At 40.2% G+C, this 22,418-nt stretch overlaps 1 protein-coding gene across 8 annotated transcripts in view; it reads right to left on the reverse strand.

Annotated features, from left to right (window-relative positions):
* The window catches only part of LOC111153189 (casein kinase 1 gamma 1), a 194,812-nt gene that overhangs the window by 11,681 nt on the left and 160,713 nt on the right, over window positions 1-22,418 (reverse strand). For 4 of the 8 annotated variants that reach the window (XM_022512045.1, XM_022512047.1, XM_022512048.1 and 1 more), the window contains exons 10-11: window positions 12,231-12,341; window positions 1,499-1,605 (exon numbers count right to left, since the gene is read on the reverse strand). In XM_022512045.1, the coding sequence (XP_022367753.1) occupies window positions 1,499-1,605; window positions 12,231-12,341 (218 nt within the window). The remainder of the gene's footprint in view (window positions 1-1,498; window positions 1,606-12,230; window positions 12,342-22,418) is intronic. The other 4 variants (XM_022512049.1, XM_022512050.1, XM_022512052.1 and 1 more) reach the window with 1 other exon arrangement.

Genomic DNA, 22,418 nt, shown 5'->3' on the forward strand with positions numbered 1-22,418 from the left:
TCAGAAATACGTATTTTCTAACATGCCCCAGGTGATTCCAAAGTGCAGCCAAGGTTGAGAACCCAGAGGATAGGAAGTACTATACTGTTTATTTCAGAGAATGAAGTTTTGTCACAGAAGCTGGAAAAACTGTGAGTACTATTAAAATCTCCAAAGTCTCTGAGACCAGAGAGCATGTTTCCTTACTAAAAATGGTCTCTCCCTGGCATTAAAAACTGCCCCTGCCTTCCTTGCTCATAAGGGCTCTCCAGAAACCAGGAGAGGAGCATCTGAAGCTGCCTGCAGTCAGCAGGGACTTGACAAGAGAGAGTCCAAGTCATCCTTGAGTTGTTCTTTACCTACTGGGAAGGAATCCCCAAATCCTGGCTTTCTGAAGAAAGGACCTCTTGGAAGCAAAGTGAGCTTGTCATACGGATGGGCAGGGGAGCAGAGGAGTGGGCAGGGGACAAGCATGCAAAGTGTAGCCCGAAGGGAGAATGCAGGTCTCGACTGGCCTCCCACCACTTTACACCCAGAGGTGTAAGCATGTTCTGGCGGGTACTGAGGTCACCTGGCGCTCAAGAGAGCACCTGGGACACAGTGTCACTATTCGTATGTTGTCTGCTTCTGAGAACGAGATACTGGGATAGACTGAATGTTCTCGAAGGGTTTCTAAGAAAGGTCATCCGTGTCAGGCTCGGCAGCGGTTACTAATTTGTAAAGGACTTCTCTCTCCCTACCTCATGTCTTCTTGGAGTTTCGGCCTGGATTGGAATTTGGGATGGGGCAAAAAGGGAAAGAAGTGATAGAAACACTGCTTTAGCAGTAGACGTGGCAGTTACTCCCCCTTCTACCCCCTATGCTAAGAGTTTAACCACACGCCATGCAGAGAGCACCAAGGGGCTGGTGGTATGGTAGGGCAATACATTCACAGGCAAGAGAAGCAGAAAAGGGAGTGGACTCACCCCTCCCCAATAGTGTGATTTCCTCTCCTCCCAAAACTCTTCCTCACAGGTAGAGATATCTTGCCTGACTTATCAGAGTCTCTCTGATTCCAGAATCATTTAAGTGAGAACACAATTGGCCCTAAAACTCTTGCTCCAGGACTATACATGCAGAGTTCTTAGCCAAGAACCAGGCATCAAATGCTGTTCAGTATGGTCCATGACTTCAGATAAGCAGATTTTTCTCTGTATCCCACAGGGAGCAAGAAGCTCGAGGGACCCAAGAGGCTCATGACTACTATCCATTTTAGCTTCTTACACCACGATTCTTTTAGTTCACTAGGTCTTTTGCCCCATGTGGACTAGAAAAATGTGATGATCTTCCCAGAAATCACAGCTAAAGAAGGGCAGAAGCAGCCTTAAGGTACCATGCAAAAAAATAAAACAGTCAAAGGAAGAAAGCTAAGGACACAAGCATGAGGAATCCAGTGTGAGATGAGCAGCACATAGAAAGGAAAAGACAGAGAAGACTTTTCAACCTAGGACACAAGAGCCCCCATGAAAGATGAACGTACTTAGCTTCCTCGACTACCTCCACCTCGGCGTGAGCTGTGATTGGTGCATTGGAGTGGGCTCCCGTGGGGTCATCGACATTCAGCTCTCCGTTGGTTGAGCTAACCACCTGAAACAGAAAGACGGAGTGTGATGGACACCATGGCAACAGGAGCCTCCTGCCAGTACCAGAGAGGGTCCCTAGGGGAGATCTAGTCTCTAACTTAGGTACTAACCAGGCAGTGTCTGGAATGCTTGTCTTCCTGAGCTGAGGGGCCCAATGTCCTCATTTAGGTCAGGTTCCCAGGACCGTATCATGTGAGAATACAAAATGCAATGACGTAATCATGTAACAGTAGCTTCCACACTGAATGCGTACTCTGTGTGAGCACTCTGCTACACTGTGTGTGTAAATTTAATCGTCACAAAAAGCCTGTGAAAGAGGTCATGTTAACTTGCTTTAATTCTACTACTCTCAGTTTCTTATGCTAGAATTATAAATAGACTCAGGGATGATGTTGAAAAAAAAATTCTAAAAAGGAAATCAATAGTGGGCATCAGAAACTATAAGCAATCACACTTTCCTTCAGGAATTTCTTCACGGCTTTGACCACTGGTTTGAAGTTACTCAAACAACAAGAGTGCCGCATCCTCTCTGCTGAGAGGGCAGACGGTAAGGAAACGCTTTCCTTTGGAAGACCAGTGTTATTTCAATAACCTTTATTTCAGGTTCACGATCATCCCATTTCTCACTGATGGTCCCCAAATTGTAACTGAAGGCTCTCACTCCTGTCATCTGGTTAATGTGGACCCGATCAGGCTTCTCTTGCTTGTGCAGCTGCTTCTGTCACTTGGTTTCATTTCCAGCACATGATTCCTGCTTATGTGGGTGCTGGGAAGTGGGAAAAGGGACCCCGCTGGACAAACCACTCTGCTGTTAAAGACCTTGGCTGAAACATGGGAGAGAACCACAAAATAGGATAAATGGTTCGGATATCACATGCCCTTGGGTAAGTAACTTCATCTACTTGAGACAGTTTCTTATAGGCTAATGTGAGAATTACACAAGCAAATGCACCAGATGGCGTTTGGGAGGATACCTGGCACCCGACACGGTAGCAGAGCACACACAGTAACTAAGATATGGGCTCCAGGGTTAGTCAGCCCTGGGTGAGAACCCTAGCTCCACCACTTACTTGCTGTGGGTCCTTGGGCAAGATCTGCAATCTTTCTGTGCCTGAGCTTCCTAAGTTCAATGGGGAAACAATGCAGCTTACCCCTAACAGGGTTACTGTGCAGACAATGTACACCAAGTCTTCAGCCCCATGCCATGGTACATGGTAATGGCTCAGTAAGTGTTCATACTACTGTTATCCTCCCTCCATAAATGTTTATTCTTATCTCCCTCTTGATCTGGGGTCCTCACCAGCAGCTTATTTGAAAAAAATTTCAAGAATAGTCATGAAAAGGAAGGCAGAAGGAAATGTGTTGAGTAAGGGTTCTTTGGGGTACTTACATGAAGAATAAAGGGCACACAAGGTAAACAGTACTTAGCAGTAGTCTCTACTTACCATTATCTCTAAACCAGAAATATTTATTGTTCTTATAATACATGCTTAAAATAATTGAAACAATGCTATATGGTTAGTCAAAGAAAACTACAACATTCAATTTGGGCTTACCTAAGAGATCTGATCAAATTTACCATCTCTCATTAATGGAACCACTCAACCTTATTTATCTCCTGACATGACATAATAAATATTATATAACATTACCTATGTAATAGTCTTCCAAAAAAAAAAGTTTTATCTGAATCTAAGTATGATGGACAAAAACAAAAACAAAAACAGACAAACCCAAAATATGGGACTTTTTATAGGACAGCAAGCCTGGACTCTTCAAAAAAGACTTCTCTGAAAATTTTAACACAGGGCTAAGTGTTACAGACTAAAAGAAATTAAGCAAATAAGAGATTGAAAGAAACTAATGGGGCATAAGAACTAAATGCCAATGCATACCTTGATTAGGTCCTGTACCCTATAAAATTAATCTGGGGCACAACTGGAAATGTGATAAGGACTGAAGATTAGATATTATGGAATTATTATTCAATTTCTTAGATACAATGATGGTATTGGTTACACGAGAGAATATCTTTGTTCTTAGGACATGTGGACTAAAGTATTGTGAGATAAAATGCAATGATGTTTACAGACTACTTTCAGATGCTTTAGCACACCACCCCCACACACACATCACCACCACAGAATGAAAGACGTGGCAAAATCTTAATAATCATTCATCTATGTTAAGGATACACATGGGTTCATTTGACCACCATTACCACCACCACCATTAACTACTACATAAATTTGAAAATTTCAAGATAAGAACATAGGGCAATAAGCAGCAAAACCGAAATATGAGTGAAGATTTACAGATCAGAGAAGCACAGCTCCTCATGCGAATGCTGTCCCGTTAACTTCCTTAGCCTACATTTATTTCCTGGGGCACATTCTAGCTGCACGCTGGAGAGCATGCTGGTAAATTCATTCTGCCAGCACAAGGGCTAGAGGAGAAAACACTGTAAGTTTCTCAGTGAACTCTCAGTCCAGGAACTGGACAAGATGTTAAAGAAAATGTCTTGGCTTCTACTGAGACAAAGCAGGAGTCAGCAAGAGTCACCACTGCCAGCTGCTTGATGACTTTGGGTCATGGCTCCTGTCCACAGTGTTTCACAGGTCGTAGGCTCTCTAATTCCTCTCTGCTACGAATTGCCACTTGGCCCATAAGCAATGTCCTTGGGCAATCTAAGGAAGTGCAGGTATTTCCATTTTACGGACTGGAAATCCTGTCTGTATCAATAAGTGCCTGGTCTCAAATCAGTCAGGCACAAATGGGAACCTGATCATCTGGTGTCTAACTTTTAACCTAACTATGCCTAAAATATCCTACTCATCTAGGTCTTAAGAGCATCCACATCAGAGGCTGGAGGGACAGCCTGGCAAACCACTGAACTGCTTGCCTAGATGGGCAGTAAATGCTCCTATAGGTGACCAGAGAGCTGGACTCCAGGCCTCGCTCCAGCCTCCTCTGTGAGTCCTGATTTCTAGTTCTAGAAGACCAGGCTGACAGCTCTGGTCCTATCTACCTCATAAATACTACGGCAGTTAAATACAAGGATGCTGAGGAAAATTATAAAAAACAAAAAACAAAACCCCTAACCCCCCCAAAACAATAAAAAAACCCCCAAAGCACCCTTCTGGATGTAATGAATTATCAGTATTTTAAAAAAATATTTTATTTATTTATTTGAGATAGAGCACAAGTAGGCTGAAGGGCAGAGGGAGAAGCAGACTCTGCTAAGTAGGGAGCCCGATGTGGGACGAGCCAGAGGCAGCCGCCCAACTGAGCCACCCAGGTGCCCAAATTATTAGTATTTTAAGCAGTATCATTTTTATACCCTTTTTGCTGAAGTTTTAGTATAATTTCATAGAAAAATAAGTTTATTTGTATACCTGGAATGTTGAAAGTTATTTTGTTGTAGTCACTATTAAAATTAATCCAACATTCCTCTGGCTATATCGCAAATATCTTAAAGGACTAAATGAACGAGATTAAGGTAAAGTGCTATTTTAAACTTTAGTCCTTAATATTAGTAACATCTCTTTTAATAAGTTAATATTTTAAGTAAAAAATTTGAGTTACTAAACCCTATTTTTCAAAACATGACCATGAAGAAAAATAAGAGTTATATACCAAAGGAAGCAATACTTTAGTGGACAGTCAACATTTCAATCCTCCTTCTCACAACTAACATATGTGGTAGTTCTGTACTTTAGCTTCCCTGTCTGTAAAATGGGCATATTATTGACCTCAGCAAGAATTGGAATTAAAAATTATAAAGATTTGAGCAAAGTAAATATTAGTTAATAGTTGAATGTCATTCTTGGGGTGCCTGGGTGGCTCAGTGGGTTAAAGCCTCTGCCTTCGGCTTAGGTCATGATCCTGGGATCGAGCCCCGCATCGGACTCTCTGCTCAGCAGGAAGCCTGCTTCCTCCTCTCTCTCTGCCTGCTTGTGATCTCTGTCTGTCAAATAAATAAATATAATTTTAAAAATAGATAGTTGAATGTCATTCTTAAGTCTCATGTCTTTGCCTGGTCCTGAAACTTTCTAGGTATTTCCTATATATTTTAATTTAAACAACTTCGGGGTCATCTTTTTGAAAGAAAAAACTATACTGCCTTCTTGAATTTAGATCTTCCACATGTGGAGGACTTGTGGAAACAGTAGCAGAATGGGAACCATGGGGGTGGGGCAGGGGGTCTGCCTATTAAACAGGTTAGAATGGGAGTGTCTTCGTGCCTTACTAAAGCAAACTCTTCTCATCTTGGTGCTCTGTATTTCCTACCATGTGCTCTGTTGGTCATTCAGGTAGGCTAAGCATGGTCTGACCACATTATCTTTGGGAAATGAGACGACTTGAAAATACGTGGCATCTGTTGTGCTAGGAAAGTATGGCTGATTTGGTTTGCAAAAAGCATAGCCTTTATGAGTATACACAAACTGTGGCTACAATGAGAGAGGCAGATATCCTGAGGAGCACCAGAGCTTAATGTAATCTTAGGGAAACTACAACGTGCCTATCCCCTACCCAAGTGTCAAGGATGCTTGCAGAACTAAGTTTATAGGGAGTAGAGGGAGACTGCATTTTCCAAAAGTGCCGCCAGAGACTCTAATTAACTCCAATTTTAAAGACAACCCCTCACAATGGACAATTAGGAAGCACTGTCCAAATGAGCACCTCTGTGTTCCAGGAACACAAATCTAGTAAACTGTCCAGATGTGCTTGATTATGGAGGTATTTTCCTTTTAAAATATTTAATCTTTACATTTTTCCCTAATGAAAAAGCATGTTTACTGTAAAAAATTAGAATATTAAAAAAGACTACATAAAAAGTACAAGTTTCCAGAGATGACATCACATGGACATGACTAGTGGGAAATTCAGTATATCTTCTTTGAGAACAAGGTTGTGCAAAGTATTTACATAACAAGTAGTAAATACTTTAGGCTATACAGTCTGTGGAAACTACTCAACTCTGAGCATGAAAGTAGGCATCCACAATATATAAACAAATGAGTATGCTTATGTTCTAATAAAACTTCATAAAAACAGGCAGAAGGTGGGGTTTGGCCCACTGGTTGTAATTTGTCCTCCCCTACTCTACATTGTTTCTTTTTTTTCTTCTGTATACACTAACATGTGTGTATGTTATCCCCCATATATATATGTATATACTTATATACAGTATATAAAATATATGTTAATAATGTACAATATAAACAATATATTGTATATTAATATATTATATACATATTTATATATTATATACAAATACATAATATATAAAAATATGTTTATATATATATTTACATCTATGTGTGAAAATAAAAATAGGGCCAAATTTCATATATTGTTTTACAACTTGGTTTTTATTTTTTAAAGAGATTTTTATTTGACAGCGAGAGAGGGAACACAGGCAGGGGGAGTGGGAGAGGAGAAGCAGGCTTCCCGCTGAGCAGGAAGCCTGATGCAGGGCTCGATCCCAGGAACCTGGGATCATGACCTGAGCAGGAGGCAGACCCTAAACGACTCAGCCACCCAGGCGCTCCTACAACTTGCTTTTTCCATGAAATATCTTAGACCTTTCCCACAGGACCTAGAGATCTCCATCCACTGTATGCAAGTATTATGTTTGTTTTGTTAATGCCAAATTTTGCTTTATTTTTTAGTATATGGTCGACTACTAAAAAGTTAGTTGCATCAGATTTTCTGGTAACAAGTGGCAACATACATTCTAGAACTGTAGCATCCATAACAGTAGCTACTAGCCACATGTGGCTGCTGAGTACTAAAAATGTAGCTAGTTCAAACTGAGATGTTTTTTAAGAGTAAAATACACACTAGATTTCAAACACTCCATTTAAAAAAGAAAAAGCAAAATATCTCATAAATTTTTTCAAGATTTTATTTTTAAGTAGTCTCTACACCTAATGTGGGGCTCGAACTTGCAACCCCGAGATCAAGAGTTGCACACTCCACTGACAGCCAGGCACCCCTCTCATAACTATTTTTAATACTGACTACGTGCTGAAGTATTTTAAACTGGATTAAATATATTATTAAAGTTAGTTTCACTGTTTATTTTTACCTTTTTAACGTGATTACTAGAAAATTTAAAATCACATATGACTCATTTCCTTTGGCAGCATTGTTCTGGAATATGTGTCTTCAGTATCTGTGCATTTCTGAGGAATATTTATCTGAAACTGGATTTACTGAATCAAAAAGTGTAGATAGTTAAGATTTTATTTTTTTTAAAGATTTATTTATTTATTTGACAGACAGATATCACAAGTAGGCAGAGAGGCAGGCAGAGATAAAGTAGGAAGCAGGCTCCCTGCTAAGCAGAGAGCCCGATGCAGGGCTCAATCCCAGGATTCTGGGATCATGACCTGAGCCGAAGGCAGAGGTTTTAACCCACTGAGCCACCCAGGCACCCCTATTTTATTTTTTTTTTAAAGACTTTTTCTTTCCTTTTTTTTTTTTTCCTAAACATTTTATTCATTTATTTATTTGACAGACAGAGATCACAAGTAGGCAGAAAGGCAGGCAGAGAGAGAGAGAGAGAGAGAGAGAGAGAGAGGAGGATGCAGGCTCCCTGCTGAGCAGAAAGCCCGATGCGGGGCTCAATCCCAGGACCCTGGGATCATGACCTGAGCTGAAGGCAGAGGCTTTAACCCACTAAGCCACCCAGGTGCCCCAGTATTTAAGATTTTAAAAGACAGTTCCAAATAATCCTCTAAAATAGTTGTAACTCTGATTTCAACAATACCAGAAATCTATTAAACTTATAGATTTCTGCAAATGTGATAGATGAAAATTGTTATGTATGTATATGTACGTAAATTGTTTCTGCAAGGATTCGGGGGGAGGGGACACCTGAGTGGCTCAGTCCATTAAGCTTCTGCCTTTGAGTCAGGTCATGATCTTGGGGTCCAGGGATCGAGCCCTGCATCGATCTCTCCCTCTGCTCCTACCCACCGCACTAGTGTGCACACTCTCTCTCTCAAATAAATGCATAAAATCTTTAAAAAAATTATTTCTACAAGGATCATGAGGAAAATAGCAGTCTTTCCCCAACTCCACTATTTCCTCTCCTTTAAAACTGATTATTTTGTTTTTTACCTCCATTATCTCTGAGTAACATGCATGTTGATCCTTCATTTTTAGGCATTATATTCACATTTTCCATCCTTCTAGTCTTCCATTATAGTTACACTGTAATTCTGACAAGATCAGTTCTTAGTTTTACATTAACTATTTACAGCTGTGCCATGGAGTATATACTATGCTTCTTTCCTTCCCTGTATAATTTCTTATTCTCCCTAGAGTTAATCATTTTTTTGTTTTCTACAATTTCATTTTTTTTTAAATTTTTTTTTAAAGATTTTATTTATTTATTTGACAGACAGAGATTACAAGTAGGCAGAGAGGCAGGCAGAGAGAGAGAGAGGAAGCAGGCTCCCTGCTGAGCAGAGAGCCCGACGTGGGGCTCGATCCCAGGACTCTGAGATCATGACCTGAGCCAAAGGCAGAGGCTTTAACCCACTGAGCCACCCAGGCGCCCCTACAATTTCATTTTTTAAATCTTATCTTTTAAAATGTTTAATTGGGGACGCCTGGGTGGCTCAGTTGGTTAAGCAGCTGCCTTCAGCTCGGGTCATGGTTCCAGCCTCCTGGGATCGAGTCCCACATCGGGCTCCTTGCTCAGCAGGGAGCCTGCTTCTCCCTCTGCCTCTGCCTGCCACTCCATCTGCCTGTGCTCACTCTCTCTGTCAAATAAATAAATAAAATCTTAAAAAAAAGATTAAAAAAAATAAAATAAAAAATAAAATGTTTAATTGAAGTAGAGTTGACATATATTAGTCTCAGGTATACAACATAATGATTTAACAATGATATACATTATAAAATGCTCAGGACAATAAGTGTAGTTACCTTTTGTCACCAAAGTTATTACATTAAAAAAATTTTTTTCCAAGTAATCTCTATGTCCAACGTGCAGCTCAAATTTAGAACCCTGACACTGAGAGTTGCATGCTCTATCCACTGAGCCAGCCAAGTGCCCCCAAAGTCATTACATCATTAACTATATTCCCTGTGCTATACTTTTTATCCCTGTGACTTGTTCCTTTCTTTTTTTGAAGAGAGAAAGTGAGCGGGGGTCTGGGGGTGGGGAGGGAGAGAGAGCATCTTAAGCAGACTCCGCATCCAGCACAGAGCCTGATGTGGGGCTTGATTTCAGGACCTCGAGATCATGACCTGAGCCCAAATCAAGAGTCAGACGCTTAACTGACTGAGACCGCCAGGTGCCCCAATTTATTTATTTTCCAATGGGAAGTTTGTACCTCCTCTTAATCCTCTTCACCTCTTTTGTTTACCCTCTGACAACTACCAATTTGTTCTCATATTTATAAGTCAGTTTCTTGTTCATTTGTTTTTTTGATTCCATAGATAAACAAAATCATATGGTATTTTTTTTTTCTCAGCTTGACTTACTGCACTTATCACAAAAGCCTCTAGTCCACCCATGTTGACACTTCATTTTTAAGGCCAAGTAATATTGCACATGCGTGTGCACACATACACCACATCTTCTTATCTGTTCATCTATCAATGGACACTTAAGTTGCTTCCCTATCTTGGCTACCGTACATAATGTTTCAGTAAACAGAGGGGTGCATATATCTTTTTGAATTAGTGTTTTCATTTTCTTTGGATAAATATTCAAAAGTGGAATTACTGGGTCACATGGTAGTTCTATTGTTTATTTTTTCAAAAATGTTTTCTACCATTTTAACCTCTCTTTTCTTTATGGGAGACTTCCTTAAAATTTTCTCTTCCAAACTCTTGAGTTTTAATTTTTCTTATGTTTTTAATCTCCAAGAGCACGTGCTCTTTCCTTTTTTCTTGGTTTGCTCTTAGAATGTTCCTTTTTAAAATAGCATCCTGGGGCACCTAACTCAGGTTATGATCCCATGGTCATAAGATCAAGCCCTGTGTCAGGCTCTGCACTGGGCATGGAGCCTGCTTGAGAGTCTCTCTGTCTCAGGGTGTCTGGGTGGCTCAGTTAAGCACTGAGCTCCATGCTCAGCAGGGAGTCTACCTGAGATTCTCTCTCCTTCCTCCCCTCCCTCACCCATCCTCAGTCTCTCTATATATAAAAAAGTAAAAACGAAAAAAAAAAAAGTGGGAGACTGCAAGAAGTACAGGGGTGGGACTTTAAAGTATAGATCACACATTCATTTACTGTCCCTTTTCTTCAATATAGCTCCCCATCCCCAAATGTGACATCCCCCAATTTATAGAACCCCTATTTTGTCCTTAGCAAAGAATAAATCTTTGGTTTTGTTGGGAAGGGGGAGAGCATCTAGGGACCTCTGGCTTCTTAGGAAACAGACTTTTAACCACTCTTCTTTATTTTAGCACATGGCCCTACACACAGACTTCTCCTTATAGAAGGCCAACTTCTGAGTCTTTAGGGTATTACCCAGTGAAAACAGGCCTTCTTGGCTCAGGATTCAGTTTTCTTGGGACTGCTAAGTCACTGAATAATTGCCCAGCATCTAACATTTTGTTGCTGTTGCTTCTTCTGTTTTCTCCAACCTTGTATAGATTCACGCCTTTCAAAAAAATCCCTTTATCATTCTTTTAGTGCTGTTTCAGGTGGATGTGAGAGCAGATCTGTGTGTTAAATCCATCATTTTTACCTAGATGTTCCTGTGAGAGTTTTTTTTTTTTGTTTTTTTGTTTTTTGTTTTTAACAGAACCACAGCTGTCTCCTGACTTCTTGTAAATAACACAATCTTCTGTGAATCACTCCATGTAAAAACATATTCTAGACAATCAAGCCTATTAAGATGAATTTCTACATGCAAAAGGTTTGTCTATCCCTTTATTTGATTTGGTGGCTCTGGGTTTACTTGTGTGCCCCAAATGGTGGTGTCACTTAACGGTCTGAGAGACACATTTGGATTAAGATTATTAAAACAGTGACATGGAAGAAAAGTAAAGAGACACAGATGTTCTTAAGTACTAGACACAACAAAGCTTCAAAACAGTCCAAATGAAATCAGAAATAATTCACTGAGACCACACTTATTACAGAGGAATAAAGCCCAAAAAGGAAAGAGCCCAACTTCTTGGTAACCCCACTCAGAAATGGTTGACTTGGACCAATTAACACTCTCACCTTATGTGCTAATAAGGCACAAACGACCATGGAATGAGCTACATATGCAGTCCTTTATCCAAAATCTACTTATTTTGCACATTTCAAGTCTTCAAAATTCACATACTTGACACTAACATACCTCTACCTTGACATTATTTTTATCGTTTACCATGAGTAGATCAAGGTAATAGGATTAGTTTACCCAGGAATCAGTATCAGAAATCATACAGATGTTTCTTAGTCAATGACAACAACCAACAATCATGTCAACAAGTGGTTCTTACAAGTCCATTTGGCAGAAATCAGCACACAGATATTCAGTTAACTATAGAAGCAGCTCAACCTTGTAGCAAGTTTCGTTTCTAATGGAACCAAAGTTTCAGAAGCAAGTCAACATTCCACCAGCCAAGCTGAGAAGGCCAGGAAAGGGCAATAAAGGCAGTAAGTACCTGCACTGATCCCCCATGGCGGTCTGCAGCCAAGTGAGACGTCAGGTACGAGGTATTGGTCTGCCGGCTGGGCTGGATTTCCCACTCTCCTCGGCGCTCTGACGATGCAGTCTGCTCAGGCATTAGGAAGCATGAGAGCAAGATATGGAAGGAAAGGTGAAGCAACAGCAAGCAATAACAAAATCAAGTACATTAGTGCCCCTGAGGGTTTTGTTTTCATTTTGGATTTTAAACTAACAACTGCTGCAAAGCACTGAGGAAAAAGTTAGCTTGGCTAGATTCATTTCAGCCTAATGAGCCAATACATGACAGTCTACAGCACACCATCCTCACCCAGACACAGAAAAACGATAATCACCAAAAGGCAGGGCAGGGTTGAGGGAGGGGGGCGGGGCAGGACACCACCACCAAAAGCGGGAATGAATTTTAGCTTCCATATTAGTAAAATTCAGTAGCCACTAAGCAGACCGAATTCCGAATGTTAATATTGTTGGACAAAGCAACAATCATACTTACAAATCATTTCACTGATTAAAGATCTACCTAAATGGACAGTAGTCGATCCAGAAAATTCCTACCATTAGGAATCAAGGTAATATGGCTGTTCCTTAAATAGGGAGCCCGCCACTCTCAACATAAACCTCTGCAGGACTTTCGACTAAGATAAAACGAGCAGTGGCGGTGGCTGGAATATGCTTTCTTATCTAGGAGAATGAAAAAAGTGTATCTTCAAAACAGGCTCATGGGTCAAGAAATATGAAAAGTTGGGGGGTGGTGAGGCTACAGTGTTTTCCTGATTCCCCTAGTTATTGGCCTCTAGTCCGGAATTAGAAATAGTTTTAGACAGGACTACTATGAATTGCTTTCTTTTAGAAAGCAAAAGGCAGATCTTTCCCCAGCAAAAGGAGAGCTTCCAATCCAAAACCTTTTTGGGTTCTGCTTTCAGTTCTGCTGTCATTCAGGCTCTCTTCATTCCTTCTTTACCTGTTTTTTAGATCTCATACTATTCTGATCTTGCTCATTTGTGATTTTTGTTCTGAAGAATCTGTTTAGGTGCCTCTTCCCCTGTACCAGATGGCTGAGGAGGTGTTAACATCATGATGCTCAGTTGTAACAGTCCTAAGGCTCTACAAAATGAAAAATGAGGAGTTGGAGAGGCAGCAGTGAGGGATTAGTAAATCAAATTTTAATTGCTGCTGATATAAACAACAGCAGGGGTTGGGATGTGATATTGCTGCTCTGCATGAAAACCAGCAAGGATGTAAGAAATCTTAGAGATGTTCACAACTACCAATGTTGTATTTTATAAAAAAAGGAAAGGAAAGAAGTAGTGGTCTGAGGCTCATATTCAATCTCCCTCTTCTGCATCTTATGGATAAGAGCTGTTTAAAGCTCATCTGTAAGTCACCAAAAGGGCTTCTTCCATTAAAAAAGCAAAGCAAAGCAAAACAAAACCTGAGCCTCATGTATCAGCTACAACCTCATCTTTATTAACAAAATACGAAGCCACATGGGTAACAGCAGTGTAAAGAATCCTGGCCATGTTTTCTGATATTCCTCAGGGAATGAGTATATTCTGTACGGAGGCAGCTGTATTAACTCACTTGCTACATTCTCTAACAAAAGAGGGGCTTGGTTCTCTAAGTCACATCTGAGTTCGCCAGTCACATTTGAGAATCAAAGCTACCCAAAAAAACCCCACCGCTCTGATTATTTTGTCAATAGAAGTTCAGATGTTTCATTTTCCAACATAAGGCTATGGTTTATAACATAACCACAACTTTCATAAACTTAATGACAGTATCCATATCCTCAGAGCACCTAATCTCCTATCATTTTACTACTAGAGATTTGATAATAAATCCAGTTTATTGTTTATTTTTCTAAGCCATCTCTACACCCAACATGGGGCTCAAACTCACAACCCCAAGATCAAGAGTTGCATACTCTACCAACTAACTAGCCAGGTGCCATGAGAATAAATCTGTTCTAATATTATAAGTAATACCTGTAACTATTATCCATTAGTGATAGCTTCTTCAGTTCCTCTAGGACTTTACTTTTTGTAATATTTAAGTAGGATATTTAAGCTCCTAAACAACTATGAAGAACTGTCAGTTTTCAAAACATTTAAATGTTCAAGCAATATCCAGACATTTATATGCCATTTGGGGTTGTTTTGAGTTCCAAGATACATATTCACTGTGATTACTTCTTGCATGAATGCTCTCTGTTTTGAACTTGTTTTTAAGGCAAATAAAGCTGAAAATGGAAAGAAATGTACAGAAAACACTCATATGCTTTTAAACAACAAATCTGGACAGCGGATCAACTATTATTTCCATTTTTACTGAAACACGCATCAAAAGTCTGGTTTGATGCCACTGTCTGATTCACAGGACTGTGTACCTATTTATATTCATTCTAGTTAAATACAAAATTAGTTGGAGGAATTAACATTTTTGTGTAGATTTTGGAAATACCAAGACACTTCCCAAAGGCTTAAAAGCCACACTCCATTTCCGTTTTCAAAGCAGTGTGTTATTTAAAAAGAGAAAAACAATGGCGAACGAAGAACACAGTGCACCATTCTACTGCCCTCCAACGCCTTCTATATCTACTGGAAGCTACAAAACCAAGAGACAGATGTGAACCTGGGGTTGGTGGTTTATCACACTGGGAATTACTCTTCATCCTAATATTAAACTCTATGGCTATTCTCTTCTAGAATTTACGGGCTAGGAATGGTGTATGGAAGCTGATATGGTAAAAAGGGTCATTGGCCAGTTTTAGAAAGCAACTGAGTGCCCAGGAACTAGAGAAATGGAGGAATGTCGACAACTACAGTATGCTGCTAGCGTACCTGAAAGGTTTTCTAGGCAAGGCTGTGTACACAGAGTTATAACTGGGCATAATCAGCACAGGATATAGTCATACTAAGCAAACCAGTAGAGGAGATTGGCACGTAAACTCTTCACTCTTCAAAGACCACTCATGCACACAAGTCTATCTAACAGGCGATCAGGAGCTTCCACGGACAGAAGAGTCACTCAACAAGGTCAATCTCTCTGCATTACTTGAAAGGCAAAGGTCCACATGGAGTGTGAAAATCCCCAAAGGCAGGAGCAGGAATCTCAAGTAGTGGGAATTCCTTGGGGGAACGCTTTAAAATCTTCTGCTATAATTGCATTACCTGTGTGGAAATGCTGGGTTTACTATCTAGTAGGATAGTAAAACAGCAGCGATCCCGCATGGCATAAATCAAAGACAAAGCTAACAAAAATTACTTAAGGGGAAACTTAGAGGAGCCTGGTGTAAAAAGTCAAAACTACCACCTATGCTTAGGGCAGAGGAAATGAACGTCTCCCAGCAGTCACTTGGCCAGGATTAATGGACAGACAGTGGGGAAAAGGACACTAACAAGAGGGCAGGAAAATACAGTCTGGAAATACCTGAGGTACCACTCCTATCTATGGCTTAGATATTATTTCCAATTTATATTGGATATAAAGCTCCTATTCTCAAGCAAAAGGGAGGCGAACATTTCCTGTTGTAGAAAATAAATCACTGAATCCTATTCTTTTTTTTTTTTTTTTTAAAGATTTTATTTATTTGTCAGAGAGAGAGAGGGAGAGAGAGCAAGCACAGGCAGAGGGAGAAGCAGGCTCCCTGATGCGCAAGGAGCCCGATGTGGGACTTGATCCCAGGACGCTGGGATCATGACCTGAGCCGAAGGCAGCTGCTTAACCAACTGAGCCACCCAGGCGTCCCTGAATCCTATTCTTTATATTCTTCGAAAGGTTTACTAATTACATTTATTTATTTATTTATTTATTTTTAAGATTTTATTTATTTATTTGACAGAGAGAGAGATCACAAGTAGGCAGAGAGGCAGGCAGAGAGAGAGGAGGATGCAGGCTCCCCGCTGAGCAGAGAGCCTGATGTGGGCCTCGATCCCAGGACCCTGGGATCATGACCTGAGCCGAAGGCAGAGGCTTTAACCCACTGAGCCACCCAGGCGCCCTACTAATTACATTTATAAGGAAATTTCTCCATGTCACTTTATGCCTCCCAAAGTATTTTACAAGATGCCACCTATATAAAACATTTTGGCCTCCCATGTCAGTCTTCTAGGCCTCATTACATAATTATAGTCTTCAACTGTAATTAACTAGAATAGAGACCAAATAGTACCAAAAAGTTAGTAATGAATACATTAGGTTACATTCTGTCTTACCACACTCCCAAGATTAAAAAAAAAAAAAAACAACTTTTTTTTTAAGGTAGTAGGGGTAAGACAGAAGTAGAAAGAATGGGGCAGGAAGCATCTCAAGAATTTTTTTTTGGAGCATATTAGACCTTAGATACGAAATTTTTAAAAGCTGGGAAGGTGGCTGAAGTGTATACTTTAACAAAATTTAAAACTTCCTTCTGTTAAGCTCATGAAATAGAACCAATTTCTATGCCAGACAGGGATTATTTTGTGCAACCTGTCATGTGGCCAAACAATGCCTTCCTGTATTCTACAAACTAGATATCAAATATCAGGGATGTTTGAGAATCACTGATAACAATGTAAGAAGGGATTATTCCCAAGTTCAATACTACGCAGACCCAGAGCTAATAGTATCAATTTTGTGATGCTCTGGGAAAAATCAGAGGAACCTGGAATCAGAGTCTGAAACTCTACTCAGACCCTGCCCTATTCTTATTCCAAAGGGTTTAAGACACCCCACCCCTCCTCTCCCAGCCAGAGAAGGATGACTTCACTAGGGAGGACTTCTCCAGAACCTCCTTCCTACAAAGGAAGTGCCTCAGAACACAGGATATCTGCTGAAATACACAACATTGAAGAATGCACAAAGAAAACTTTTAATACAGAATAGAGAATTAGAGCAGAAGTGAGTGGCAGCAACTCAGTGACAGAATGAGAGAAGGTAAGGTAAGATTTGTATTTCAGTCTTACACTTCCTTGTTTCAATGTCCCCCTTGGGGTAGGTGCCCCAGAAATGAGGAAGGACAGCCCCATTCTGCAGAGAGCTCTATAAGGGAGGGTGACAGGGAAAGTATGCAATCTCTACACCCAAATTCCTGCTAAATGGCAGGTAGCAAGTTAGGAAATTACACACAGGTCAGAGGGAGGCAAATTCTCTCTGAGCATACTCATCTGCCCCTTCAACTAGCAAACTGTGAACCTTGCTGAACCTGAAGCAGTACTCTGTCAAAGGAAAGCAATGGAGAATTAATCAGCTTTTGTTTTTTCTAAAGCCGCTGGACTTTCAAAAGAATATATGAAGATATTCATTTTAGGAAGATCTCTGCCCATCTTGGCTAGTTAGCAATCTGGCTTAATCTGCCCTTTGGAAAAGCTATGCTTATAAAAAGCTTTTTTCAGTAAGCATGTTAACACTAAGCCACACATACTTTTCTAAGGCTATACATTCCTTAAATCTAATCTCTTGGAGTCTAGATACAAACAAACAAATCTGAACCACTTTTTTTTTTTTTAAGATTTTATTTTTAAGTAATCTCCAAATCCAACACGGAGCTCGAACTCTCACCCCTAAGATCAACAATTGCATGCTCTACTGACTAAGCCAGCCAGGTGCCCCTGAACCAACTCTTTCACTGGGGGCACATCTTCAGAATTCAACATGATTTGATCCTTCTGAGTTTTATTGTTCATTTCTTGTGTGTTTAAAAGGTACTGAAGTAGTTTGAATACGGTTCTTCTAGAAGGATGAGGGATCAACTTTTCTTTGACATTTGATTCATATTTTCTTGCCTAGTCAAACTTGAGAATTTTTTTTTTTAAGATTTTATTGATTTATTTGACAGACAGAGATCACAGGTAGGCAGAGAGGCAGGTAGAGAGAGGAGGAAGCAGACTCCCCGCTGAGCAGAGAGCCTGATGCGGGGCTTGATCCCAGGACCCTGGGATCATGACCTGAGCAGAAGGCAGAGGCTTTAACCCACTGAGCCACCCAGGCGCCCCCCCCTTTTTTCAAAGATTTTATTTATTTGACAGAGAGAGATCACAAGTAGGCAGAGAGGCAGATAGAGGAGGAAGCAGAAACTTGAGATTTTTTTTTTTTTTTAAAGATTTTATTTATTTATTTGACAGAGAGAGATCACAAGCAGGCAGAGAGGCAGGCAGAGAGAGAGGAGGAAGCAGGCCCCCTGCTGAGCAGAGAGCCCGATGTGGGGCTCGATCCCAGGACCCTGAGATCATGACCTGAGCCGAAGGCAGCGGCTTAACCCACTGAGCCACCCAGGTGCCCCGAAACTTGAGAATTTTTAAGTAAACAGTTCACCTCATAGAAAATGATAAAAAGTAAGTTCTTTCCCTTAAACATATCCTGTATATATAAAAATGAGTAAGTACTATTCAATATCATCATACTAGGATGCCATATCTGGCAGAGTTTAATAGTTCTAGATGGCTAGTCTGACTCTTTCTAACCTCAAAACAGATGCGTTCTCCCTAGTCTTCTAGGTCAAGTGCCCCTTCTTCATATGCCAGCAGAAAAGCTATGTAACTATCAAAATTGCTGAACCACGGTAACATGTGTATAGCATTTACCTGAGTAAGGACTGTCACGGGCTTAGATTGAGAAAGAACAGGAAGCACACTGCTGCATGCACATCCTAGTCAATGCAATATTCTATATTTAGTATGTTGAGCAAACACACTGAATAAAACCTTCAACAGTGCAATATACTGCACTCTAATACTAGCTCTCCGGATAATGGCAAGACTTACTTCCTGATCGCACTTGATCAGAGAATGCAAAGGGAAGCTTTGCCAGGTAGAAAGAGGCAGAACTATTTTTTACCCCCTTCCTGATGGATGGTAATGCAGAATTCTTTAAAGAAGAGCCACAGCCATGGCAAGATTTGCCATCTTTGGATCTCAGAAATACCAAGGGGAAAATGACAGAAGGTTCCACTGGGAACTTCCTGAATAGATCTAGCTTTCTTAGAATTTATTCTATCCAAACTCATGGTTTAATTATAGTTGTCTAGCTGCGTGACACTTTTATTAAAAAAGATTGTTCTTAAGCATCTGATACTAACATAGTTGTAAAAGACAGATCCGATATAGATGAATTTAAATACCGTTCTTTGGGAACTGTATTTGGGATCTATTACTGGGAGCCAAACAGTACTCAATTTGATACACCTACAATTTAGAACAGCAAAGCAAATTTTCCCGGAAAATTCTCACTGTAACGAGAACTAATACAATTGCCTGAGCTTACTCTGTGCAAGACCTGCTGTGTTTTTTGCACACCGTTCTCCTTCAGTAGACAATGTAGCCCTACTCTGGCTGCCAACGGAGGCAGAATGGCTTTTTGTGGAAACAGAAAACAAGCAGGAAGAAAAGCTTACAATTTATTCTTCATGCAATGTTAAATAAAAATCTGTATTTTAAATGAACATCTGACTTCATCTATGCTCCTCATCTGACAGATTTATTCATTCAAACAACTATTTATCAAGTGTCTACTCCACACATTATTTTAGGTGTTAGGGAGACAGCAGTGAACAAAACAATAAAAATCTCTACCCTTACTTATAGGCTTACATCTGAGAAAGCTAAGCGCCGCCGCCCCCCACCCCCGCCAAAGGTTAAATGTCCTATGGCCAAAGTCTTTGGGCTAAGCTAAAACCAAGTACTGAGCTCCTTTTCTTTCTCTTCCTACTCTAAGTATGGGACTAAACAGAGCCTGTTAATCCCTAGGATCACTCTTCCACAACTGAAGAGCAGATTTACCCAGAATAAGGAGGTTCTGCTGGCACTAACATCAATGTCCTCTCCATGTTCTGATTTCCAAATATGTCACTATTGTTTTGTTTGTTTTTGAGAGCCCTCCTCTGCCTGCTAGCCGTCTTCAGCTAGAATATACACACTCCTAGTATTTGAAACTCAAGATAACTTAATTCAAACTCCAAGTTAAGTTTCTCCTTCAACTTTCCTATTTCTAGTAATCGTACCACCTGCCTCCAAATTATTGGGGCTTCAAGAATCTCTGTAACAGCGCTGACTCATCCTTCTCCTTCAACCTTGACACGCGTGTGGGCTGCCAAGTCTGGTAGATCATAACCTTTTATCATTTCTCAGTTCTATTTCATTTTCACAACAATAGCCCATCCAGGCCCCTTTACCTCTGAAGGGGATGCCCTGTACTTTTATTGTCTTCAAGGTAGCTGCCAGGCTATAATCACCTTCTATGCCAAAAGACTGCTGAAACGAAGTTTTGATCTTATCAGCCCTCTGTTCACTAACCTTTAGTACCTACTCCTTTCTGAAATTAAATACCAAGTCTCCAGCCCAGCTTTCCAGGAACTTCATCAAATGGCTCCAAGATATTTTCCTAGCCTTGTCTCCCTTTATTCATATCATGTATTTTAGCAAAATGAACCTGACAACTTGTTGCTCATTTTTCCTTTTTGCTTGGAATGCCTCTTTCATTCCCACGTTACTCTTCCAAGAACACTTCAAATGCAGTTTCTTTCATGAAACTCTGTCATGCTCAGACTAGATGAAATGTCTCCTTATTCCAAAGTCTGATGATGGTAATTTGAAACTTGGGATACTTCTCTGTTCTGCCTTGGGTTATAGTTTTCTGGCTACTTGGCATATTTGCTTGTCAGTTTTTTGAGGGCAAGGATTTCCTACTTATTTTGGTAGCCCTAGGACATACTTTCACGGAGCGGGTTCTCAGCTAGACGTATTTAGTCAAAGTTGTTGAGAAAAAAGTTAGCCACCCCTCAAGTGAGAATAATACTTGTCAATATCTCTCAAAGAGAGACTACTTTCTTCTTTAGCTGATTTCAAAATTGAAAAGAATCAGCCTAAAAAAGAACACATACCGCTTTCAATTCCTAGAGTCATATAAGGGACCTATGTGACTGCAATTTTTCTTAAAAAATAAAAGAACAAAACCCCCAAAATATAACAACACAACCCTAAAGATGGAACAAAAGCAATGAGACCACATAGACACAGTGTAAAGGTAGAAGAGACACCAGAAATATATTTGCCCACGGGGCACAGAACAGAAAGAATTCTACCCAGAAGGATTCAGAATCCTGCTGGGAGTGGAGGTGTAAAAATTGCATTAATGCGGGGACTTTCAGTCCCTTAGCAGCCATGGGATACTAAAAACCCTTTGGCAGGGGGAGAGAATTTCAAGAATCAATTACTCAAAAAGAAGCTTATTATTGCTTTGCAGATGAGATTTCCTAATTACACCCTTCACTTAAAAGTACACTGAAAATTACTGTATTTTTACTCAGCTACCAGGTATGACCATATTTCTCACCTTAGCGATCTAGGTTTTCAACATCTCTTTTTCCCACACTTTTTTTTTTTTTAATTTTTTAAAAGATTTTATTTATTTATTTGACAGAGAGAGATCACAAGTAGACGGAGAGGCAGGCAGAGAGAGAGAGAGGGAAGCAGGCACCCTGCTGAGCAGAGAGCCCGATGCGGGACTCGATCCCAGGACCCTGAGATCATGACCTGAGCCGAAGGCAGCGGCTTAACCCACTGAGCCACCCAGGTCCCCCTCCCACACTTTTTTTTTTTTTTAAGATTTTATTTATTTATTTGACAGAGAGAGATCACAAGTAGGCAGAGAGGCAGGCAGAGAGATGGGGGAAGCAGGCTCCCCGCTGAGCAGAGAGCCGGATGCGGGGCTCAATCCCAGGATCCTGAAGACAGAGGCTTTAACCCACTGAGCCACCCAGGCACCCCTCTTTTAAAATCCATTCAAAACAGCAATGTTGATTAAGAATTCACTGAAGCAGGAAAGACAAGGGAAACTAAAGGAAATACCTATTTTAGTTTGAAATATTCTGAAAACATGAGTGGGCAGATATGCTGATTATGCTGACTTCACTGACTACTTAAATTATCTTTTTCTTTCCAAATCTTTTCTATTAAAATGCATTTTTCATTATAAGGTAATATAACTTCATCATAGAATAGTATGGAAAAATATTAACCACAATATTATCAGTTTCAACACTACTTCTGTTAATACGTTGGCATTATCTCGTCTCACTGATTTTTTCATTTTCCCTTTCCCTCAGGGAAATCACTATGTATTTCTAATTTGTTCTCTGATTTCTTCACTCTACAAACTATAAACATTTTCAGGTTGCTACAAGTTTTCCTAA

Source organism: Enhydra lutris, unplaced genomic scaffold (genome assembly GCF_002288905.1).
Source record: "Enhydra lutris kenyoni isolate GAN:26980312 unplaced genomic scaffold, ASM228890v2 scaffoldscaffold31, whole genome shotgun sequence".
Taxonomy (NCBI): Eukaryota; Metazoa; Chordata; class Mammalia; order Carnivora; family Mustelidae; genus Enhydra; species Enhydra lutris.